Here is a 26,781-nt window from a genome sequence, read left to right as displayed (position 1 = left end):
GCAGTTTGAAAAGGAAGTTAGGTAAAATTATTATTTGCAGATCAGCTTTTTAACTGAAAAAAATAAGATACCAATTGAAAAACTATTGGTACCAAAAAATATCATATTTTTGGCATAAAACAAATATATAGAAATAGAATTTGTATACATAAACAACCAGTTAGAAAAGATAATGGAAGAAAGGTCCACTTAAAATAGCATACCACCAACAAATGATGAAGCAACTAGGAATAAATTCATCTCTGCCTACACTTCAGGATCATCAGCTGGAGAGCTTCACAGAACAATAAGAATAAAACAGTGTCCAGGTGCGTTCCCTGGAATTCTAATTCTATCGGTGTGGGGTAGGGCCTAGGCAGTATCTTTTTAAAAAGTTCCCACTTTTCTAAAAATCTCTGAAAAAAATCGATCCATATGAAGAACGCTTGCATATTATGAGAGAGGGCAAAGAAGCCTTGAAGAAAGGGAAAAGTGTGCTATAGTCTTTAAAGTAACTGAGGATTATAAAGAGGTCAGTTCTCTCTAAACTAGGTGACAAATTTAATATGATTTCATAAAAAGACTAAAAAGATTTTTCACTTTTGAATTGGACAAACTTATTCTAAATTTGTGTGGGAAACGTAAGTTAGCAAGAGTATCCAGGGAAACTCTGAAAAAGTGTTGGAAAAGGACTAGTTTGGCCAGATATTGACTACCACATTAGTAAACAAAGTAGTCGACTGGAAGATAAAAAATGTTCTGAAAGGACACAAATATAAATGAGACTTTGGAATATGATAAAATGGCATTTCAAATCAATAGAGAAAAAGATGATTTATTCAATAAAAGGTGTTATATAATGAAGTGGCATTTTTTTTAACTAATGGGACAAATGTTAGTTTACTCAATAAAAGGTCATTTGGGTTGCCATCTTAAACAACAAACTAAAGTTAGATCTCTACTATGGAAGACATTCCAGATGGGGTGCAGATCTAAGGTCAAAAAATAAAACTCTAAAAGAAGGTAAATGGGGAAAGTGGAGAATACCATTCAGAATATGTATGACATAAAATCCCAAAGCCATAAAAGCAAAGATTCATAAATTTGATTGCATGAAAATACCAATTTCCACAGGTTGAAAATACCAATTTCCACAAGTAAAAAACACCAGAACTCCATCAAAAGACAAATTACAAAAAGGAAAAAAAATATTTGCAGCTTCTCTTACAAGAAGCTAATATCTAAAAGCATGCCTAAAATAAAAAAGAGCAATAACCAATAGAAAAATAGGCAAAGAATAGAAATAGAAAGATCACAGTACAGTAAAGGAAATTCAAATGGCTATGAAATATATGAAAATATGATCTTACTCATAATTAAAAAAAATAAAAATAATATATATTTTTATCAGGTTGGCAAAGAATGTGAGGAAGTGCATTGCTGGTGAGAATTTTAATGGGTACAACTTCTTTAGGGGTAATTTGCTGTAATTTTCCTAGATACAATCCTGCCCCGGCAATTTCACTTTTAGGTATTTTTAAATGGGAGAGAAAAAAAACAGAGCAATATGCAGAACATTTTGTATAGTAAGCTACTTTATGTGTGGGGGGAAAAATACAAAGTTTGTTTATAGATGTATGGTATGTCTCTAAAAGGATACTTAGGAAGATGGTTACAGTAGTTGCCCCAGGAAGGGGACCTGGGAAAGGAGGGAGACTTCATGCTCATTGTTAACTCTTTTGTGCCTTTTAAAACTTTTACCTTGTGTATATATTACCTATTAAAAAAAAAAAACAGTAATACCACCACATACATCTAAATGGTCTATGTCCCATCAGATACAAATAACTCATCAGACACCATCAGGTACTCATAGATGACTATTTAATGGTTTGTAAGTAATTCTAATTGTTAAGATACTCTATATTCCATATTATTCACAGGAACATAACTTTATATTATACTACTTGCTTCCATCTTTTTAATACCTCCATTAAGTTGTTAAGAATGAGGTCTGGATAGTAATCATTTTTGAAAATATATAATTCTATAATGGTTAGTATTTTATTTTAAAATAGAATGCATTCTTAAAATTTTTTAATGTTTATTTATTTTTGAGAGGGAGAGAGAGAGAGAGAGAGAGAGAGAGAGAGCACGTACATGAGAGGGGGAGGGGGGAGAGAGGGAGACACAGAATCCGAAGCAGGCTCCAGGCTCCGAGCTGTCAGCACAGAGCCTTGATGTGGGGCTTGAACCCACAGATCGCGAGATTACGACCTGAGCCAAAGTCGGACGCTTAGCCGACTGAGCCACCCAGGTGCCCCTAAAATAGAATACATTCTTTAAAAGTAACCAAAAATCAGTAAGTATTAGAACAGACATAAAAATTAATCACGATCTCTTAGCATATCTCCGTATGTTGCTCTAGAACATTATTTTCTAACTTTTGTTCAGATTTTTTTTTGGATTAGAGTGGGTGTTAAGCCACTGATCAATTGCACTTTCATACTTCCTTGGTTTTTTCAGCCAGTCCTGATGCCACCTGAGGTTCCCTATAACATTTGAATAGTTTTGCCCTACACTTCGTCTCCACTTGAGAAACTCTTCTTTGTTGTATTGGTGGACAGAAGCAGAAACCTTAGGGTAGTTGATAATGGAACGAAGCTTTTGATCCAAAGAATAAGTAATCTCTGGAAATTTTGTAGCAATATTTGTTAGTTCATCTGGATCCGAGGAAAGATCTGAAAGAAAAAAATTAAATACCGGTCAAAATATTTATCTGCTACAGAAACATTTTTTAGAATGTCATCACTCTATGACAGATAATGTATTTGAATTTATTTTTATTTTCAGTTCCTTTTAGTATAAGATGAAAGATAGTATTAATGGTAAAATAATATACCAAAAGTTAAACACTCCTCTAAATGCATGTCCAGATTATCTTCCTACCACCATTCTACTGTCCCAATTTTTTTCTTACCCATTCCTGGATGGCAGAAATAAGTCAAACTCTTATCACTAGTAAGCTGGCTTAGCCCTAATTCTTCCTGGTTTTCATGCCTTGCTTACTTTGACATACATAGAAAAAAAAAAATAGTAATGCTTATATTGTCCCATTTCAGCAGTCCCAAACTTGCCAGACATAAGAATTCTTTATATGGTCAAGGCCTATTTTTCCCAACTTCACTTACTCCTGGTTTTCTATATATTTTAGCATCTCTTGTGCTCCGATTTTTGAAAGTTAGATTTGTCAATACTGTCCACTGAGCAAATAGCCATGGAAATAATGATGTATCTTAACTGCTACCATCAAGAAAATGATAAATATTTTCAGAACACAAATATCCTTTTTACCTAGGTAAAAGGAAGACATAACTGGGATGCCGATCTAATTGGAAAAATACCAAGTTAAAGATCTTATGACAATTTACTTGAGATAATAAATGAACATTACATGTTGAGGAAAAAACCTCTCTGGGCCTATTTGAGTGCATTTGCCAGAAGAGCCCTAATGACATTTGTGACTTTGTTAGGTGACTTCAGATGGCACCTCTTTGGTCAGGGAAAGCAGTCAATAAACCCCAGAGAATATAGGAAAGGTAGGCTCACTCACTGGTCCTTTGACTGTTACATCTGCTTTTTGTAGAACATGGCCAATGAATGAGCAAGACATGTCCAAGACTCATCAGGATAAAAATTTAAGGACTTCCTTTTGAAGCCGAGAATCTCCTGCTCTTACAGTTATGGGGAGAGGCATAGGCCAATCAGTTTGGTCCCTGAAGAATTATTTGGAATTAATAATTTTGACATTTGTAACTGGAAAGGAAACTTAGGGAGAAAAGAATATTAATAATGGTGTATTTTGTGTGAAAAGGGGGCGAAGGGTGAGTAAAGCCTTAATTTAATAATGTTGTTTTAAGATTAATTCATAGAGTAGTGAAGCTAGCAGGCATCTTTGTGGAGTGGAAGGAGCATGGATTTTGCAACTTAGACCTGGGTTAAAATCCCAGCCCTGCCACTTAGCTATGAGATTTTTCATTGGTATCTGAGTCCATTTAACCCCTGGTCTTCTCTACAAAATAAGGATAATGGTGTCATCTTGTAGAGTTGAGGCAAACATTAAATGATAGAGGTAGAACGTCAGGCTCCACAACATATAAGGGTTATTTCTCCAGAATAGCTAAAACCATGATTATAATGAGAGGGTGATGACCACTGTTTGAGACAGATAAGCATGAATATGAGAAGACACGTTGATCAGAGAAAACAGTGGTTTCAATCTTGAAACTCAGATCAGAAGTTTTAGGGCACTTGCTGTGGAATTCAGATGACTTACAAAGAAGCTTCACCTCAAATGGGCAACCATTTGTAGACTGTCCTGCCACAAAAAGCAACAGAGATTTATGCATTTAACTAAAGATTACTAGATCTCTTGAACAACACTGTATAGGTCAACTCATTACATATAATACCACACTTACAAAAACATATCAACAGATTTACCAAAGAGTTGAGGCAATACTGAAGTACCATCAGAGTATGCTATATACTTCCACTGGTTAGTCCGAAGCATGTAGGTGGAAGCATTCACATTGCATCCATGGAATTCACTTAGAATCCAGGGTGGATGTAGGTTTCTGAATTCAGGTTCATTCTTAACCGTTTCTGATGATAATGGCAACAACGAGTATCCACTCAGGTTCTGAGGCAGAGGAACTCCAGCAATATCTATGTAACAAAATAACACAATATTTTAAAATAACTTATTCTTTTACTAGTTATTAGTTGAAACATTCACATATGACATCATCAAAGGTTGCAGAGACAAAAGACCATATATGGATTTTGTAAATAGACTGCATAGGTCTATTTGAAGTAAATGCTTACTTCACTACCCATGTGACCTTGGGCATGATATTAACCACTCCAAAACTCAATCTCCTCGTTTGTAAAAGGGGAATAATAATCACACCTGTACTTCAAAGGCTTATATTAGGCGAAAATGTGATACTTATGTAAAATTCTGAGAACAGTGCCTGATAGGAAATCCTCAACAGATATTATTTAATCAGTCATTTATTTCTGAATGATAAATGATCACAGTTGCTTCTCACATTTGTTCTACCAGATATTAATAAGATCTATATGAAAAAGGGGCTTAGTAGTCATACATGTTTACAACCAAGGATTAAAATCAAACAGGTAAATTTTTTGTAGATGTAAATGTATTGCTGATGTAGCTCATAAACCTTTAATGGTGGTATGCCATGTGTCTCAAAGTTATTTGATGACATAATATTTTACTCTCAAGTAGCATCTTCAGGGGCTAGTATTTTGCAGAACATATGTTGGAAATCCTGGATTATACTGATTTAGGAAAAAATAATTTATTTTTCCCTTATCAAATATAAATATATAAGGCATGAGAGATGTCTAATTTAAAAAGAAGTCTTTTTGGGGCATCTGGGTGGCTCAGTCGGTTGAGCGTCCGACTTTGGTTCAGGTCATGATCTCATAGTCGGTGAGTTCGAGCCCCGTGTTGGACTCTGTGCTGATAGCTCAGAGCCTGGAGCCTTCTTCAGATTCTGTGTCTCATTCTCTCTCTGCCCCTCCCTCACTCATGCTCTGTGTGTCTCTCTTTCTCTTACAGTATTTGGAACTCAAACTGTCTTTTTCCTATAGAAAAATTACCATTAATTATGGCTGGGTACTTGGGACAGTTCCAAAATGATTTGTACTTGCCTCTCCACCCCTTTTCTAGTTTCCATGTTCCATGGTTTTTAGGTATAATTAAATATTTTCAATAAAAAATAGGAAGTAATATGTCTGCAATTCTAGGAGTTAAGCAAAATTGAATAGGAAAATTAACTTGACTGTAAGTATTTGAGGAAAAATAGGTTAATTAAAGGAGAATAAGGAAGTAGACAAAAACCTCTATAAATTTTCTGAAGGTGCATGTTTTACATATGATGTAATTTAAAAATCTGTATCCTCCATTTCCTTGGGAGGGGCATTTTATAAGTACTGATCTTCTGCCAACCAATCATAATTATGGATTTTTTTGAGGAAGAAAGTAAGAAAGAAAAAGAAAGATCAGAGATAACTGGTTAAAAACAAAAGGAACAAAGACATTAAGGAGGATGTGCATGAGACAAAGGAACAGCCTGAGATAAAACTCACTTGAGCTACAAGACAGTAGGCTACTACTGTGAGGTCTTACCGTAAGGAACCCAAGTATCGAGGGAACAGGCTGGTCTGCATGGTAGCCGTTGGGAGGCCACAGAAGAGGACTTGGAAGATGATTGGAAAGCAAGGACCAATTGGCATATACCTAGGCCCATGAAGTCCCTGTATTCAGCATTTTAATAACCTTTGATACTTAGAAATACCTTGTTTCAGGGGTGCTTGGGTGGCTCAGTTGGTTGAGCGTCTGACTCTTGATTTCAGCTCAGGTCATGATCTCATGGTCGTGAGATCAAGCCCCACATTGGGCTCTGTGCTAAGTGTGGAGCCTGCTTGGGATTCTCTCCCTCTCTCTCTCTCTGCCCCTCCGCTGATACAAGCATGCGTGTGTGTGTGTGTGTGTGTCTGTGCGCACGCATGCGTGCACATGCGCACGCTCTCGCTCTCTCTCAAATAAAGTTAAAAAAAAAAAAAAGAAATACTTTATTTCAGATTTATTCCAGGCTGCATTCTCCTAAAGAAGCTCGTAAGACTAAGAAAATTTACATGGGTCTCCTAAGTTTATGAGAAGTCAGTAGTAAACTGGGATAAGAGTGCATGTAAATATTTTTTAAATTCATTCGATAAACTAGGTGCTATTCCAGGTGTAAGGAAACAACAGAGGACAAAGCAGTTAGCTCTCCTGGAGCTTACCTTCTAACATGGTGAGACAAATAAACATGTCAGATGGTGCTAGGTGCAATGAAGAAGAAGAAAGCAGAGGAAAGGAGACAGAGAAGGATGTCGAGTATGTGTTCAGGTGCTATTTTATATAGTGTGTTCAGGGAAGCCTCTCTGAGAAAGTGCCATTTAAACCCTGAGGAAGGGCTAGGCTGAGTCCTAAAGATATCTGGGGGTGGGGGTGGGGTGGGGGATGGGGGTGGTAGAGCAACCCCCCAGGCAATAGCATATGTATAGACCCTGAGGCAGGAACCTGCTTAGTTCATTCCCCAGACACCAAGGAGCCCTGAATGGCTGCAGCAGAGTCTAAGTGATGGATGAAATTGTAAAAGAGGAGTTAGGAGAGGGAAGATATCATGTTAGAATCTCAAGCGCAATAAGAGATTTTGAATTTTCACTCTGTGTGAAATGGGAAGCCAGTAGAGGATTCTGAGTAGAAGCATGACATGTCTCACGGTGACTACTGCGTGGTGAAATGACTGAAGGTGGTATGAGCAGGAGGTAGGTAGACATCAGGAAGCTACTGTAGGAGTCCAGGAAAGAGAGAATGGCGAATTATTTCCAATCTATTAGTAGTAGTATAATATACCTTTGTAAACTGGTGAAGAATAAAAGCCATATCAAACATCCACCGTATTTAATAAATACATATTTATTTACTTTTCTGTGCCTCAGGAAACTGGGTATTCACTTCTCATATATTAATGGTTTCCTCAAAAGCACTTTAGTTTAAACTGCATTTCCAAAAGTTCTTTGATCTTTGCTTAAAACTATTTTTCGTAATTTTTTTTCTTCTAGCAAATCTGTCATTCTAATTACATTTTAGTAAGTTTCATCTTTGTTGGTAGCATAAGAAAGATGAAAAGTAACTGCAGGATTCTTAATAAAGTGCCTTAAAATTAAAATAATAAATAAATGGGGAAAAATGCAGACCTGGATATATATATATAATGGTCTCCTGAAGAGAGATAAGATTATATTTCTTTTTTTTTAAAGTTTATTTATTTATTTTGAGAGAGAGAGAGAGAGCACGCACACTTGAATGTAGGAGGGGCAGAGAGAGGAGGAGAGAGAGAATCCCAAGCAGGCTCTGCACTGAGCATGGAGCTGGATGAGGGGCTCGATCCCATGACCATGAGATTATGACCTGAGCGGAAGTCAAGAGTTGGATGTTTAACCGACTGAGCCACCCCGGCGCCTCGATATATTTCTTCCTGACCATATGAGTAGATAAAGTTTTAGACTGGTATGGCAATGATGCCAACTGTGTACATTTTTGAGGGCATACCCAAGAATAAAAAATACTAGTGATGATAATGCCTAACATTTAATTGTTTACAGTGTTCCAGTCATTGTTCTAAGCTATGCGTTACCCACTATTATTTACATTTTATTGATAAGAAAACTGTAGACCACAGATGTTAAGTAACTTGCCCCAGGCCAACACTGAAGGAGGGATTTGAATTTAGGCAGTCTGACTCCAGGATCTCTGGATTCTTCAGGACTACAACACAAGTCTTACTTTACTGTAGTTATTCAACTTTGCAATATTTTTTAGGTAAAAAAAAAAAGTCTGTGTGGAATGCTTCTCCCAACCCTCCATTAAGATCTTGTAACAAGGATGGGTTTGCAGTTTGAATGCTTAGCAATTAACTACTCTTTCAAACACAACTGCATTTTTATATAATTATATTTTCACAATCCAAAAAACATGGATTTACCTTTCATATGAGAGGAAAGCAGGTGTTTTACAAAAAAGATCAACTTTTAAAAGAAAAAAATTCACATGAAAATAAGTTTAAAGTTAAAACAATTTTAATTTACTTTCATTTCTAACTGAGCCAAAAGATGTTGGTACTAGGTTATTAGAGAAGAAAATGGGGGAGTATTTTTAAAGAATAATCTCTGAAATGGTATCAACTTTAATAGTATAAAGACTTCTTGTCCATAAAAATGGCACTTTTCTGCCAGTATTAGAAATGATAATGTGAGAGTATACCACAAAGCACCTACTAAGATAAACACACTAAGAATACCCACTTTATCATAAAATATCATTTTATAGAAAAGAAAAAATCTCTTTTAAAGTAACTTTTATGTTTTTCCAAGTTTTAATTTAAATTCTAGCTAGTTAACATAGAGTGCAATATTAGCTTCAGGTGTCATTAAATACCTTTTAAAAACTATTTGTATATTCAGACTTTTTAATAAAAGCATTGTAGCCTCTTAAATTTGAACAGCCTCTTCATAGTAAGGTAGGTTTATTAAAACAGGAAACCCAGCTGGGTTTTCCTATTGAATATCCTATTTGAGGTTTTTTGAATCACCAACTTTTATATGATATTTATGAGATCCAATAGACTGGAAGGGAAGAGGATGTCTGGCTTGAGGCTTTGATCTAAAAATTTAATCTCATACTCTGTGTGTAATTTAGATTCATGCAAGATAATACAGCTATGGTTAAACTAATAAAGTGAGGGCTTTTCAAATCCTAAGAATAGATTGTCTTGTATCTATTGTAAACTCCTAATTGGTTAGCAGAATCACAAAATAAGAAGTGACTTGTAGATACGTTATTCCAATTTGTGTATATTATTTATTAAGCAGAGGTGAAATAGAATTTACTGTCCCCACAAATCTAATTTTTAAGTTAATTCTCACTGAGGTAGCTTTAAACTCTTCTAGCCCTGACTAATTTCATTTTAATTTTTTAAATTTTATTTTTAAATTTTATTTTACTATTTTTTGATATTTATTTTGGGAGATAGAGCATCTACATGAGTGGAGGAGGGGCAGAGAGAGAGGGAGAGAGAATCCCAAGCAGGCTCTATGTTGCCAGTGGAGCCCCCCCCCCCCCATGGGGCTTGATCCCATGCCTGTGAGATCATGATCTGAGCTGAAACCAAGAGTCGATTGATTAACCAAGTGAACCACCCAGGTGCCCCGATAAATCTTTGTATATAGTTATAGGTTATTTTCTAAAATTTGAATTTTTAGGTCAAAAAGTGTGCACATCTCTGAGTAATTTGGAACATAATGCCACATTGCCTCCAGAAAATCTGTGCCAGTTTATACTCCCAAAAGCAGAATAAGAGAAGGCCTATTTCCAAAATAAGATTTTTTAATTCTTTTTAAACTTTGCAAACTCTATATGTGAAAGAAAATTGATATCTTTTCGTTTTAATATTTTTCTACCAAGTTTGAATCTTTAAAGTATCTTGGCCATTTGTGTATCTTCTATTGTGAGTTGTTTGTTTATATCTTTTGGTCAATTTTTTAGTAGGGTATTTCTCTTTTTCCTATAGATTTGTAAGAGCTCTATAAATATTAACCTTTTATCATTTGTAAAAAGGTTAATCTTAGATAAATGCTAATGTTGCCATGTTGTTTCCTGGCTCCAACATAAGATTCTTCCTGTACATCTATGCATCATTCTCTTTCTACCTTATCTCTGGCTAACATCCAGTCCGTAGGATGTTTCAGTGTTTTATATAAAAAGACACATACACAGATATTCTCCTTCCTGTCTCAACCACATAAATGTAACTTTTCCCTTTTGATAATAAAAATATTTGTAATGACACATATTATAAACTGTGCTAAGCCTTAAGATGTTAATTTCCACTTTAGAATTAGACACTGATTTTTGCCTTCACTTCCTTTACTCTAGTTGGGCAGGTCTAATCAACACATGATCTAAACGCCGTTAATAAAATATATTCTGTAGGGCAATGTGATTCAGAAGGAGTCCATCACAAAGAATCAGTAAAAGATAAAAATAAGTAAAAATCTACACAGAACTGTAAGTTTTAAAAATCTGTACTAACTGACAAATAGTAGGGAAAAAGCTTGCAATCAGAGAGAACTTACATAATTTCCAGAAGAGTAGGGAAGGAATGAATGCAAGGAGTTTCCGGGAATGTTTGGTTTTGGAAATGCTTATTGTCATGCAATACAAAGTAGCCAGGGATAGGCAGGTGTTCCTCTAAGTGGGTAATAAATTCCCTCATTCTAACCAACTTTATTTAGTGTTTTCTTATATAATCTGTTAGGTAAATACATTGTGAAATCTTGCAGATGACTTTTAACTTCTATGATGCATGAAATGGCAGGTAGTAATAATGGTGTATCAAAATTATAAAGTAGAAAATTTGTGCTGTAGGCAAATGTAAAAGAATGTTTAAAGAAAATTGAATTAAGCAAAGCATATTAACCAACTAATATATTGGATGATAGAGTGACTAAGCATAGATTAAGACTCACTGCAGATAGTTTCCTATGCATAATGGTCTATTGAACTGCTAGAGTCCAAAAGACAAACAAAATGTCAAATATCACTATGAAACATATTGAGGGAACACTGATAACGAATCATCCCAACCTTTCATAATCATTTGGACTTTTGATCACTGTACTTCAAGAAAACAGAGAAGGCAAATTTGGAAGTGGGGTGGGGAGACCTCTGCAGGAGAGAAAACTAGAGGAGGAAACTATAAAGATGTCACCATCAAGAAGCACATATTCACAAAACTATAAAGATGATAAAAAGACAGACACAAATATACATAATCATACATACATTTCTTATCAAAACAGAAATGAGCAAGTAATAAGGGTTGCCTGAAAACTGATAGAGCAAGAAAGTGGCAGAGATATGACTAAGTGTGATAATTGCTTTGGGATAAAGGGGAGCCAGCAAATGACAACTAAGAAACTGAAGAGATTAAAAATATCACCAGACAAAAGGACAACAAAGAAGTGTGTTCAGATACAAGAAGTGATGTGAAATAAAAGAGAAAAGAAAACGATGAAAACAACTGTAAAGAAATTTAAGACCCTGGAGTCGCGTTTACTTAAATGAAGGGAAATACTCTGTACCAGAAGGAAGGAGAAAAAAAGAACTTTTCTTCTGTCTTTGCTTTTCAGATATATGTTTCTTTCACATTTTGATATATACATATTAAACATATGTTGTGTTATCTTTTTCTTTCACCAAAACCTATTTATAAATAGATGGTACTTTTTGCAATTGATGGTGCCTTAGAACAGAAGAATTTCAGTATTTAAATGTTATTTAATTTAAAGTACTCTGCTAAATTAGAAGAGATTAACAGTTCTATATAATTTCCTCTGAATTTGATGATGGTGTTGTTCTGTTATCTTCACAAAAACCGTTAACTACCTCTATCCAAATGTTGCTGTTCTTGACCTATCATTATGCGTATAGACATTAAGAAGCTAGTAAAGCACATAGCACAGAACAATCTAAAGATTCTGAGGAGCAATATGTGCATACATTACAGTTAAGAGACTTTTCTATAATACTGTACAAAATTAGTAGTTTCAAAGTGGATGGAATAATCCAGAAGGGAAATGCTTATACTTTTGAGAGGTAGTGGTAGAGAATCAAATGATACACAAATCATATCTATAAAGTTATGAACCTGAATATCTTTGGTGCCTACTGTATAGTCATGTCCTGATTGTGAATCTTTTGAAGGGAAAAATAACTGTAGAGTATGAAGGTTACAGGATCCTGAGGAGTATTATCCTCATTTTTTAGATGTGGATTTGACTCACTTAAAATTGCTCAAGGTTATGAACAAGTCAGCAAAGCCTGTATTTTTGCTTAATCATTTTCCAATATCATTACAAATAAATATTTACAGAATTGTGTTACTTACCAAGCATAGTAGGGTAAATATCCACAAGAGAAACCACATTTGATACTTGTAGGTTGGCCTTAATTCTTGGTCCCATTATCAACAGTGGAACATGAGCACTAGCTTCATACATACTCATTTTATAAAACTGACGATGTTCCATGGCCAGTTCTCCGTGGTCTGAGGTGTATATGACAATAGTTTTCTGAAGAAGGTCTAACTGGTGAAGAGCTAAAATAATTTCTCCTACAATACAAATCAAGTCTTAGTTAGCTTTTAGTTTGTGTCTTATCACAGGAAGTTTATAACAACCCTAACTTGCAGGAGTTTGTTAGGATAATTCTTAACATCTGAGTGTCATCTAGTAAGTTATGCCAAGTTTCATGTTCCTGCTCCTCAGCTGACAGACTAGAGAGAGGAAGGAGAAAATATAGAACCAATAGAATAAGATTCTTTATCTGGAGATTATGCTGGCTTGCTTTCTATGTTTCTGTCAGAGATTGGGCAATTTTTTTCCCCCTTAGTGACTTGAATGAAAAAAGAGAAACAACTCTAGATGTCAGCACCGCACATGTCTCAGACAATGAAAGGACTGATATTACCGCCACTCCACAATTTCTGCCCAGTGGGAAATCAGAACTCCTCCCTGCTACCCTTTCTCGAAATCCTCAATTTGCAGGTCAGACTTAGCATATTCTTGGATAGGGAATAACTGGACAGTAAAATTCCTGTGACTAGTCCCTGTCTATTAGTGTCCTCTTAATCATTAGATCACTGTTTTTTGAGAGAGAGAGAGAGAGAGAGAGAGAGAGAGAGAGAGAGAGAGAGAGAGAGAGAATCCCACAAGGGGCAGAGGAAGGGAGGGGGAGAAAGAGAAAAAGAGAAAGAGAGAAAGAGAAAGAGAGAGAAAGAGAAAGAGAAGCAGGGCTCAAGCTCACCGGATGTGGGACTCAAACTCAACGAACCATGAAATCATGACCTGGAACCAAAGTCAGATGCTTAACCGACTGAGCCACCCAGGTGCCCCCTCTCCTCTTCATTGTAATTAAGAGAATTGCAGTAAGGCATAGTCCAGGGAGGAATCCTCCTGCTTTTGACAGTTCCTGAATCTGGCCTACAGGGGTCTGTATTATTAAAAACAAAATCCACAGGTGATTTTGAAGTCCAGTCAGAACTGAGACCCACTGCTCTATGGAGTTATTTACCGAATACAGACCATCAGGATCTTTCAACTGGACAACTGTAATGGCTTCCTAACTGGTCTCCTTTGCCCCCATCCCCCCCCCCCCCCCCACACACACACACCTTGTACCACTCTGGTGGCTATCTTTCTAAAATATCTGATCATGTCACACCTCACCTTAAAACTTTTTCAAAACTTTCCATTGTGTAATTCCCGAGCAAGCTCAGCACCTTCAGCTACCCCTAAGCCTTTACCTTTTATAGTCCTAAATTACTTAGAATTCCCTGAACTAATAATAATTAGTTAAGACTTTCTTGCACACACTCTGCCTTCATCTGTGTTGAATGCCTTTTCTCCTGCTAGCTACTTGGCAGATTCCCATTCTTCTTTTATGACCTAATTCAAGTATTGTCTTCCAGGTGAAACATTCCCTGCTTCTCCAGGTAGACTGAATTGCTCTCCTCCAAGGCCCCAACAACTTGTATACAACTGTAGTTACAACAACAGGTTGTAAATGATGTTTATCCTCATTCAGTAAATGTTTCCTGAGTTCTTACTATGTGCCAGGCATCATGGATACAAAGCTAGGCATGGATGTTGCAATTCTGAATAAGACTGAAGTCACGGCTCTCATGAGGCTCTCATTGTTCAAGGGAAGCAGATGTAATCAAGTAAATAAACTTAATAATTAAAGATTATATAAACAATCAGGATGATAAGGTATAGAGTAAGCAGGATGGTGGGGCTGGTATACTAACTTATGGTGGTGGGGAAGACATCCCTGAGGAGGTGATACTTGAGCTGAGAACTTAAGACTGAGAATAGCCAGCCATGTAAAAAACAAATGGAGGGGCACCTGGGTGGCTCAGTCGGTTAAGCGTCCAACTTCGGCTTAGGTCATGATCTTGAGGTTCATGAATTTGAGCCCCACATTGGGCTCTGTGCTGACAGCTCAGCACCTGGAGCCTGCTTTGGATTCTGTGTCTCCTCTCTCTCTGCCCCCTCCCCTGCTCATGTTCTGTCTCTCTGTCTCAAAAATAAATAAACATTAAAAAAATTTTTTTTTTAAAAAACAAATGGAAAAGTATTCCAGGCAGAGGTGAAAAGCAAATATAAAGGCCCTGAGGTGGAAAAAGAGCTTAGTGTTTTTTGTTTTAAGTTTATTTATTTATTTTGAGAGAGAAAGCATGAGCACATGTGGGGGAGGGGCAGAGAGAGAAGAAGAGAGAGAATCTCAAGTAGGCTCTGAGCTGTCAGGGCAGGGCCTGACACAGGGCTGGAACTCACAAACTGTGAGATAATGACCTGAACCGAAATCAGGAGTCAGTGGCTTAACTGACTGAGCCACCCAGGTGTCCCAAGAGCTTAGTGTTTTTTGTGGATTTAACAAGATACACCATATTCCATAAACTTTGTAACTAGAAGTGAGCTGCTGCTGCATTTTTTTTCTCTGAAGAGACTTCAAGAGGTATTCCCACACTCCCTGCAGCGACATTATATATATAAAGTATTTCACCTTAGTAGATACAGATGAATGGATAGCTGCAAACTTTAAGAAGCAATTTCCAGGGTGCAAATGGGTCAATATTCACAAACATCAGAAAATGTGAGGATGAAAGAAATTTACTTAAAATCTCATTTACATTTAAGATTGAGTACTTGGAAGATCCTTAGGACTTTTAAATCATATTATACTCACTATATATAAATAATTTACCCATATCTTTTTTGCTTTCTGTTTTATACTTTTCTATTTTTGCCCAATGAATGCTTTTTAAGAAACAGCCACTCCTTCACTCTCAAAGTATACTTTGTACAGAAGAGGTGCTTCCCGCATTTCACTAAAGCAATTCTGCTCCACTCCACAGTATAGCAAAATATGAAAAATAACTTGTTAGAAAAATAATTTCTTTTTAAACCAAGGGTTCTCCAATCTAAATTAGAAATGGCCATCAAGTAACTCTACAAATGAGTAGACAAAACACTTTCTTGATAGGCATCTTATGGAACCAGGGAGGGTCTTGAGATAAGCTAGGGAAGGAAACTCCATATGATTCTGGACCAGAATACACTGATGGGAAACTGATGTCAGGTTTAGTTAAACCTTGCTCTAAAGGGCCTGGGAAGAATGGTTTTGTCTCAAAGTTATTACAAGCTTGGGAGAAGTCACAAGAATCTGTGACTAAACACTTAGGGCCACTTAGAACCTAAGCTGTCTTACAATTACCTGTCACATGGGTCCCTCTGTTTGGTTAAACACTGATTCCTGTTTAAAGCAGGTAAAAAGTTTTGTTTCAAGCAGATACTAGCCTTGTATGCTCCTATCTTTATGAACAAATCTGAGCATTTCTTAATTTATGAATAATCAAGATAGAAAAGGCTTTTTATTCCACAATTAATAATGCACATTATCCAATTTTTAATGTGTCAAGATTTTTATAATTTTAAGTTTTTAGCATCTAAGCAACTGTTATAAAACACTATCTGAGGAAGTTCATACAAGTCACCAACCAGCATGATCACAGTTTATTGGAAAAATATTATACATTTTCTTCATTTAATTGCTTATTAAATATACCACCTACCAAGCATGGCATCTGTCTCGGCACACATAGCATAATAAAAGGCCCTAATATTCTTAATTTCTTTTTCTGTAAACTTTCCAGTGCAGTTTTTTGTATAAGAAGAGTAATAATCTACAGGGTGCATTTCAGACAGAGGTAACCACTTGGGGATTTTGATGGCATCATAAGATACCTAAAAAGGAGAGAAAAACAAGGTAGTAATATTCTTCTCCTCCAACAAGTATGTATGGTGAACTAGACTGACTTAATTACTTAGGATAGTAGAAGAGAATAATTATGAGTTATGTAAAAGTAAATCAAATACATAATTAGGAACAAAGTGTTAATATTCATAGTAACAACAAAAGGTGTATACTGATACTTGCATATATAGTGAGACAGTTATAAAAATTATTTTATAATTATACATGACAATAATAAACATGAGCTATATTAGGCATTATTCTAGTCCAGAAAAAGTATTCAAGCTTTTTAACATAGTGTGTGATCAACTCAAAATTCCAGAATCAGCAACCTGAGAATCTAGATCATTTTCCCAGCAGTTCACTAGAAAAATGCAAATATCGAGTGAGACAGCCAAATGTTTGCTAAAAACAAATACAACTTTTTAATACATATAAATGCTTACAGTTTTGGTGAAAAGATAGACCTAAGTCATACATTTCTTTTTTTAGTCATATAACTAAAAAATCTCAAATTTCTACTTGCAATTTACTTAAAAGTTATTTGATTCAGTTCATTAGGCTAGTACTAATTCTAGACAAAATTTTCAAGATAGAGCTAGATACAGGTTTTTCAGAAGACATAAAGTATCTAAAAATTTTACATTGTTTCCTTTGAAACAGGGTTCACTAAACATTCCTTTTTTTTTTTTTTTTTTTTTTTTTAAAGATTTTAGTTTTAAGTAATCTCTACACCCAATGTGGGACTTGAACTTACAATACCAAAATCAAGAGTCACATGCTCTACTGACTGAGCCAGGCAGGTGCCCCTAGCATTTTTGATTAGAGATTTTGTTTTTGTTTTTTAATTTTAGAGAGTGAGAGCCAGGAGGGGCAGAGGGACAGACAGAATCTTAAGCAGGCTCCATGCTCAGTGCAAAGCCTGACATGAGGCTCCATCCTATGAGCCTGGGATCATGACCTATGCCAAAATTAAGAGTCAGACTCTTAACTGACTAAGCCACCCAGGTACCCCCTGATTAGGTACGAACTTAAATTTAACTTGACACGTTTCATAACACAGGTAGTCCTCATTTGCATGGTCCAGATGTGTATGGATTTCAGTTACCACAGTTTAAGGAATACCAGTCCCTCAACACACAGTTCAAATTTTAGTTACCAAAGTACATTAACTGTAATTATACTGCATAAAGCGCAAAATTTCACAAATACTGCTAGCTCTTTAGTCTACAAATCACTATGTAAATTACAGATGTGTATCAAATCAGTGACTAATCAGGTCATTTTTAAAAGCGTCTGTCAGTGATTGGTCACTGCACATCTTTTCTTCAGTTATGTACCCTCAGCAAAGTGTATCCTTGTGCTGCCTCCTTGCCTCCCAGCGATAAATCCACGTGACGTTTTGCAAAAATGGATAATCAAAAGAGGGGACTTACCAAAAGAGATAAATGTAGAGTAAAAAAAAAAAAATGAAAAAGTGGTAACACTAGACGTGAAATTTGAATCAAACATTAATTAGAGTTATAGAAAAAGTAGCCAATCTGAGAATGCTGACACTGCTGCCATTTGATACACTCTAGCTGTGCAGCCAGAGGAGCTTGGCGAAGACACACCGGTGGATATAAAGGAGGAAGGCCGTTGCAAAAAAGGATGAGCGTGTCCTAGGGAAAGTGACACTAGCAAAAATCTGTACCTTAAAGGAACTCTCAGAAATTTATCATGACATTGAAAGTGCAAAGGGTAAAATGTTGGAAGGTGATCCATGTTTAGAAAGGAATATGACAATCTGCCAAGACGTAGAGCTGCTTGCTCCATGTCTTGTTATACAACGAGCAGGCAAGCACTGTTCAAACTCCTGATTTGTTTTTTTTTTACAAAGACACAAAATACTTTAATTCTCAGTTTCTAGTGTTTTTAGTTATTAAACATTAGTGCATTAAACATTAGTGTTACTATTTTTTTTTTCATTTCCCTATATATTTATAACCAAGAAGAGAGGTTTAATGTTTTGACAAATGTATTTAGGAGTCCTAGAAAAATAGTCATTTTCTCAGTTGATTATTGAGATCTCTTTGTACAGTTTCAGCTTGCATGGTCACTTTTACCACCCTGACCTGTGGCAGGTGAGGACTGCCTGCAATCTTAAGAGAGTATCTTTTAGTTTCTCTCTCTCTCTCTCTCTCTCTCTCTCTCTCTTTTTAATGTTTATTTTTATTTTTGAGAGAGACAGAGACAGAGACAGAGCATGAGTGGGGGAGGGGTAGAGAGAAAGAGGGAGACACAGAATCTGAAGCAAGCTCCAGGCTCCCAGCTGTCAGCACAGGGCCTGACTGGGGCTCAAACTCATGCACCGCAAGATCTTGACCTGAGCAGAAGTCAGACGCTTAGCCTCCTGAGCCACCCAGATGCCCCTAGTTTCTCTTTTTATAGATAAATTATATGCAAATGTGTTCAACTCAGAAGTAGCTTCCTGAGTTTTAATACTTATTTATTTCTGTAAAATTGTCCCTTTGGTTTTTGTGAACCAATTATTGGTCAAGTTTGATTTACTAAGGTAAACAATTTTTAAATTTTTCTTTAAAAGTGATAATAAAAAAAACCCTGGGCAAGTACCAATAACATACAGCTTCTAATGTTAACTTGTACTTTTGAGCACACAATAGTGTACTTACCTTTTTAAGCCAGTAAAGAGATGTGTGAAATGTTGAAGATCCAAAATTTTCTCCTGACGATGGTGAAGGATATGGATGTGGTAAATTCAATCCCAAGTACAGAACAAATGGTTGAGTGTAATTACTTGCTTCCTTTCTTAACCAATTTACTGCTCTGTCTGTATTCTTCCAGTCTTCTTCCATTATTCTGACTTTAGTCTTTTTAGGGATAAGATTAACCATAGGCCTGCCTTCTTGTCTGAGTAAGAAAGCAACATCTCTTGTCCATGCTTCAACGCGATTGCTGAGGAGGTCAAAAGACAGGTGTGTTAGAAGGTACTAAAAAAGATTTTAAAAAACTGACTAAACATAAATCTAAGAAATCAATATGGAAAACAATTTTTAGACTCAGTCGTGTAAAGAATCAGGCTCACTACACTAGATCTCATTAAGAGGGTTACTGAGGCTTGCAAATACAAAAACCAGGAAAAAAAATGACAAAACGCAAATATTCACCCATGTGTTCTTTAAACTAAGAGATTATTTAGAAGGGTTACTTTTTCTTTTTTTTTTTTCATTTTAAGTGTATAATTGACTTTTAGTAGATTTGCAAAGTTATGCAACCATCACAACAATTCAATTTTTTTTTTTTTTTTTTTTTTTAGTGTTTATTTATTTTTGAGGCAGAGAGAGACAGAGCATGAGTGGGGAATGGGCAGAGAGACAGAAAGAGACACAGAATGCAAAGCAGGCTCCAGTCTTTGAGCTGTCAGCACAGAGCCTGATGCAGGGCTTGAACTCACGAACCCGTAATACCAAGACCTGAGCTAAAGTTGATGCTTAACCGACTGAGCCACCCAGGTGCCTCACAACAATCCAATTTTTTAAAGTAATTTCTATGCCAAGTGTGGGACTTGAATTCACAACCCTAGATCAAGAGTCACATGCTGTACTGACTTAGCCAGCCAGGCACGCAACAATAATTTTAGAACATTTCCATCAGCTCCCAAGAAATTTTTGCTTTATTTGAAGTAACTCCTCATTTTCAACCCCAGCCCCAACGTCTCCAAAGCCCATCGTCAGCCCAGTTGTTTCACCTCTGACCTTAACCAGGATAACCTTATTGCTCCAGGGGATAACATTCACTTATAGAAGGGTTACTTTTTCATATAAGATATTTAGTAAAATAAAAAATGTTTCAAGTTCCTAATATCTCTCCTAAATTTTCTAGCATTTTGTCTTTTTTTCTGTCAGAAGAAGAGACGATTTTATTTTTATTTTTGTTCCAGTGTAGTTAACATACAGTTTTGTTTCAGGTGTATAATATAGTGATTCAACATTTCCATATATAACTCAGTGCTCATCAAGATCAGTGTACTCTTTAATCCCCTTCACCCATTTCACCCATCTCCCTACCCACCTCCCGTCTGGTAACTGTGTGCTTGTTCTCTATAGTTAACAGTCTGCTTTTTTGTTTCTTTCTCTCTCTCTCTTTTTTTTCCCTTTGTTGATTTGTTTCTTAAATTCCACTTATGGGTGAAATCATAGGCTATTTGTCTTTTTCTGATGGGCTTATCTTGCTTAGCATTATACTCTCTAGCTCCATCCATGTTGTTGCAAATGGCAAGATTTCATTCCTTTCTGTGGCTGAATAATATTCCATTGTATATATATACCACTTCCTTTTTATCCATTCATCTATCAATGGACACTTAGGTTGTTTCCATAATTTCACTATTGTAAAGCTTCAATAAACATAGGAGTACATGTTTCCCTTTGAATTAGCTTTTTGGTTTTTGGGTAAATACTCAGTAGTGTGATTACTAAATCATATGGTGGTTCCATTTTTAACTTTTTGAACCTCTACACTGTCTTCCTCAGAGGCTCCACCAGTTTGCATTCCTATCCACAGTGCACCAGGTTTCCTATTTCTCCACATCCTCACCAACACTTGTTTCTTGTGTTTTGATTTCAGCCATTCTGACAGGTGTAAGGTGATATCTCATTATGGTTTTGATTTGCGTTTCCCTGATGATGAGTGATGATGAGCATCTTTTCATGCGTCTGTTTGGCCATCTTTTTGGTCTTCTTTGGAGAAATGGATACTAGAAATGGATACTAATCCACAGATTTTGGATATGTCATTTGCAAATATCTTCTCCCATTGAGTAGGTTGTTTTTGTTGGTTGTTCTTTTGCTGTGAGAAGCTGTTTATTTTGATGCAGTACCAATAGTTTATTTTTGCTTTTGTTTCTCTTGTCTCAGGAGACATATCTAGAAAGATGTTCTTATGGCCAATGCAGAGATATTATTGCCTGTGCGGTCTTCTAGGATTTTTATGGTTTCAGGTCTCACATTTAGATCTTTGATCCATTTTGGGTTTATTTTTGTGTATGATGTAACAAATTGGTCCAGTATTATTCTTGTGCATGTAGCTGTCCATTTTTCCCAGCACCATTTGTCAAAGAGACTGCCTTTTTCTTATTGCATATTCTTGCATCCTTTATCAAAGATTGTGGGTCTATTTCTGGGCTTTCTATTCTGTTGATCTATGTGTCTATTTTTGTGCCAGTACCATATTATTTTGATTACTACAGCTTTGTAATGTAACCTAAGTCTGCAATTATGATACCTCCAGTTTTGTTTTTCTTTTCCAAGATTGCTTTGGCTATTCAGGGTCTTTTGTGGTTCCATACAAATTTTTTGATAGTTCTAGCTCTGTGAAAAATGCTGTTGGTATTTTGATAGGGATTGTATTAAATCTGTATACTGCTTTGGGTAGTATAGATATTTTAATAATATCTGTGGTTCCAATCCATGAGCATGGAATGTCATCCCATTTCTTTCACCATTGTCACCTTCAATTTCTTTCATCAGTGTTTTATAGTTTTCAGAATATAGGTCTTTCATCTCTTCAGTTACATTTATTCCTAGGAATTTTATTATTTTTGGTACAACTGTAAATGGGATTGTTTTCTTAATTTTTCTTTTTCCTGCTTCATTATTAGTGTATAGAAATGCAATGGATTTCTGTACAGTGATTTTGTACCCTGCAACCTTACTGAATTCATTTATCAGTTCTAGTAGTTTTTTGGTGGAGTCTTTGGAGTTTTCTATATATAGTACCATGTCATCTGCAAATAGTGAAAATTTTTCTTCTTCTTTACCAATTTGGATGCCTTTTATTCCTTTCTTTTTTTTCTGGCTGCTGGGGCTAGAACTTCCAGTACTAAGTTAAGTAACAATGGTGAGAGTGGATATCCCTGTCTTGTTCCTGACCATAAAGGAAAAACTCTTAGTTTTTCACCATTAAGTATGATGTTTGCTGTGGGTTTTTCACATAAGGCATTTATTATGTTGAAGTGTGTTCCCTTCAAATCTACTTTGTTGAAGGTTTTTAAAATAATGAATGGATGCCATACTTTGTTATGTGCTTTTTCTGCATCTACTAAAAATGATCACGTGGTTTTTGTCCTTTCTCCTATTGGTGTGATGTATCATGTTGACTGATTTGCAAATATTGAACCATCCTTACATTCCATGAATAAATCTCAGTTGATTGTGATGAATTATTTTTTAAAATGTATTGTTGGATTCGGTTTGCTAATTTTTTTGTTGAGGATTTTTACATCTATATTAATCAGAGATATTGGCCTGTAGTTTGTTGTTGTTGTTGTGTCTTTATATGGTTTTGGTTATCAGGGTAATGCTGGCCTCATAGAATTAATTTGGAAATTTTACTTCCACTTCTTATTGTTGGAAAACAGTTTGAGAATTGGTATTAACTCTTTAAATGTTCAGTAGAATTCACCTATGAAGATGTCTGGTCCTAGACTTTTGTTCGTTGGGAGGTTTTTGGGTTTTTTTTTTGTTTTTTGTTTTTTGTTTTTTTGATTCAATTTCATTGCTGGTAATTGGTTTGTTCAAATTTTCTATTTCCTCTGGTTTCAGTTTTAGTGTATGTTTCTAGAAATTTATCCATTTCTTCTAGGTTGCCCAGTTTTTTGGATGTAATTTTTCAAAATATTCTCTGATAGTCCTTTGTATTTCTGTGATGTTGGTTGTTAATTCTCATCTTTTGTTTCTGATTTTGTTTATTTGAGTCCTCTCCTTCTCTCTCTCTTTTCTTTTTTGATGAGTGTGGCTAGAGGTTTGTCAATTTTGTTGATGTTATCAAAGGGTCAGCTCCTGGTTTCATTGATCTATTCTATTGTTTTTTTAGTTTCTATATCATTTATTTCTGTTCTAATCTTTATTAGTTCCTTCCTTCTGCTGCTTTTGGGTTTTCTTTTTCTTTTACTAGCTCCTTTAAGTGTAAGGTCAAGTTGTTTATTTGAAACTTTTCTTCTTTTTGTGGGCCTGTAGTGCTATAAAATTCTCTCTTAGAACCATTTTTTCCACATCACAAAAATTTTGGACTCTTGTGTTTTCATTTTCATTTGTCTCCATGTATTTTTATTTCCCCTTTGATTTCTTAGTTGACCCATTCATTGACCCATGTTATTTAACCTCAATGTATTTGTGTTCTTTCCAGATTTTTTCTGGTGTTTTTAAAAAATTATTTTTAATGTTTGTTTATTTTTGAGAGAGAGTGAGCGGGGGAGGGGAAGAGAGACAGGGAGATACAGAATCCGAAGCAGGCTCCAGGCTATCAAAACAGAGCCAATACAGGGCTTGAACCCACAAACTGCAGGAAGGAAAAAATCTGCTGACCTGAATCTTGTGACCTGAACCAAAGTCAGATGCTTAACCGACTAAGCCACCCAGGCAACCCTCTTATAGTTGATTTCTAATTTCATTGTGTTGTGATAAGAAAAGATACGTGGTATGACTTCAGTCTTTTTGAAATTGTCAAGACTTGGGGCGCCTGGGTGGCGCAGTCGGTTAAGCATCCGACTTCAGCCAGGTCACGATCTCGCGGTCCGTGGGTTCGAGCCCCGCGTCGGGCTCTGGGCTGATGGCTCAGAGCCTGGAGCCTGTTTCTGATTCTGTGTCTCCCTCTCTCTCTGCCCCTCCCCCGTTCATGCTCTGTCTCTCTCTGTCCCAAAAATAAATAAAAAAAAAAGTTGGAAATTGTCAAGACTTATTTTGTGACCTAATATGTGATCTATTCTGGAGAATGTTCCATGTACACTTGAAAAGAATGTGTAGTCTGCTCTTTTAGGATGGAATGTTCTGAATATATCCATATCTATATCTATCAATATGTCTATTAAATCCATCTGGTTTGTCATTCAAAGCCACTGTTTCCTTTTTGATTATCTGTTTAGATGATGTGTCCATTGATATAAGTGGAGTGTTAAAGTCCCATACTATTATTGTATTATTGATTAGTTCATTTGTACTTATTATTAACTGTTTTATGTATTTGGGTGCTTTCATGTTGGGTCCATAAATATTTACAATTATTATATCTTCTTTTTGGATTGTCTCTGTGATGATTACATAGTGTCCTTTGTCTCTTATTACATTCTTGGTTTTAAGTCAATTTTGTCTAAGTACTGAAACCCTGGTTTTCTTTTGACACCTGTTTGCATGATAAATGTTTTTGCATCTCCTCACTTTCAGGCTGCAAGTGTCTTTAGGTATGAAGTGTGTCTCTTATAAGCAGCATTTAGATGGTCCACCATCCTGTGTCTTTTGATTGGAGCATTTAGTCCATTTACATTCAAAGTAATTATTGTTAGATATGTATATATTTATTTTGTATTTATTATATTTATTGCCATTTTGTTATTTGTGTTGTGTTTGTGGATCTTCTCTGTTCTTTTCTTCCTTGCTTTCTTTTGTCACCATAAGTTGGCTTTTCTTTAGTGATATATTTGGATTCCTTTCTCTTTATTCTTTACATTTCTATTACATTTTGTTGGTGGTTTCTATTAGGTCTGTATGTAACATCTTCTGCATAGAGCAGTCTATCTTAAGTTGATGGTTGCTCAAGTTTGAACCCATTCTTTACTCCTCTCCTTCCCACATTTTAGGTATACAGTGTCATACTTTATTTCCTTTTGTGAGTCCCTTGGCTGATTTTTTCATATAAACTTATTTTTACTACCTCTGTGTTTCTCACTTTTCATATTCCTATTCATGGTCTCTCCACTCAGAGTCCTCTTTAATATTTCTTGTAGGGCTAGGTTAGTCATGAACTCCTTTAATTTTTTAATTTGAGAGAAGAAAGAGATAGGGGGAAGAGAGAGAGATAGAGAGAGAAAGAATCTTAAGCAGGCTTCATGCTCAGTGAGGATCCCAATGTGGGGCTCCATCCCATGGCCCTGAGATCATTACCTGAGTCAAAAATCAGGAGTCGGCACTTAACTGATGGTGTCAGCCAGGTGCTCTAATGAACTCCTTTAATTTTTGTCTGGGAAACTCTTTATGTCTCCATCTATTCTGAATGATAGCCTTGCTGAATAGAGGATTCTTGGCTGCAGATTTTTTCCTTTCAGCACTTTAAATGTATCTTGCCACTCCCTTCTGCAAAGTTTCTGTGGAAAAATCCACTAAGAGCCTTATGGGTTTTCCCTTGGATGTAACTGTTTTCTTTTGCTACTTGTAAAATTACTTCTTTATCACTGCTTTTTGCCATTTTAATTAGTGTATGTCTTGGTGTTGATTTTTGGAGGGGAATGTCTGGGCCTCCTGGATCTGAACTTACTTCCTGGGAAGTTTCACCTATTATTTCTTCAAATAGATTTTCTTCCCCCTTTCCTCTATTCTTTTCTGGGTCCCTATAATCCAAATATTATTATGCTTGAGTGAGCCACTGAGTTCCCGAAGTCTATTCTAATTTTGCATAAGTTTTTTTTTCTGTCATCTGCTCAGCTTGATTACTTTCCATTACTCTGTCCTCCAGGTTGCTGACTTGTTCTTCTGCTTCTTCTAGCCTGCTATTTATTCCATCTAGTGTATTAAAATTTTTTTAAGTTAACTTATTTATTTTGAGAGAGTGTGTGTGCAAAAGAAGGGGAGAGAGAGAGAGAGAGAGAGAGAGAGAGAGAGAGAGAGAGAGAGAGAGAGAATGAATCCCAAGCAGGCTCTGTGCTGTCAGTGCAGAGCCTGGCATGGGGCTTGATCTCACAAACCATGAGATCATGACTTGAGCCAAAGTCAGACACTTAACCGACTGAGCCACCCAGGTGCCCCCTCTAGTGTATTTTAATTTTTTTTAAATTTTTATTTATTTTTGAGAGAGAGAGAGAGCATGAGCAGGGAGGTGCAGAGAGAGAGAGAGAGAGAGAGAGAGAGAGAGAGAGAGAGAATCTGAAGCAGACTCCAGGCTCTGAGCTGTCAGCACAGAGCCCAACATGGGGCTCAAACTGCTAGATCATGACCTGAGCCAAAGTGGGACACCCAACCGACACCCACCCAGGAGTCCCCATCTAGTGTATTTTTAATTGGAATTATTTTGTTATTTCTGATTTTTTTTTTTATGTTTGAGATAGAGAGCATGTAAGTGCACATGTGCACATGAGTCAGGGAGGGACAGAGAGGGAGACAGAAGATCCAAAGTGGCTCTGCATTGACAGCAGCAAACTTGACACAGGGCTTGAACTCAAACCGTGAGATGATGACATAAGTCGAAGTTGGATGCTCAAGTGACTGAGCCACCCAGGTGCCCCATGATTTGTTATTTTT

General features: G+C 36.2%; 1 protein-coding gene across 3 annotated transcripts in view; it reads right to left on the bottom strand.

Moving 5' to 3' along the window:
- Positions 1-2,201: 2,201 nt before the first annotated feature.
- The window catches only part of ARSK (arylsulfatase family member K), a 45,459-nt gene continuing 20,879 nt past the window's right edge, over positions 2,202-26,781 (bottom strand). For all 3 annotated transcript variants that reach the window (XM_023258567.2, XM_023258569.2, XM_023258570.2), the window contains 5 exons: positions 19,168-19,450; positions 16,314-16,485; positions 12,567-12,791; positions 4,483-4,707; positions 2,202-2,720 (listed from right to left, as the gene is read on the bottom strand). In XM_023258567.2, coding sequence (XP_023114335.2) covers positions 2,419-2,720; positions 4,483-4,707; positions 12,567-12,791; positions 16,314-16,485; positions 19,168-19,450 — 1,207 coding nt within the window. In that variant the 3' untranslated portion in view covers positions 2,202-2,418. The remainder of the gene's footprint in view (positions 2,721-4,482; positions 4,708-12,566; positions 12,792-16,313; positions 16,486-19,167; positions 19,451-26,781) is intronic.

The sequence above is a fragment of the Felis catus genome, chromosome A1 (genome assembly GCF_018350175.1).
Source record: "Felis catus isolate Fca126 chromosome A1, F.catus_Fca126_mat1.0, whole genome shotgun sequence".
Taxonomy (NCBI): Eukaryota; Metazoa; Chordata; class Mammalia; order Carnivora; family Felidae; genus Felis; species Felis catus.
This window is presented reverse-complemented; position numbering and strand designations above follow the sequence as displayed.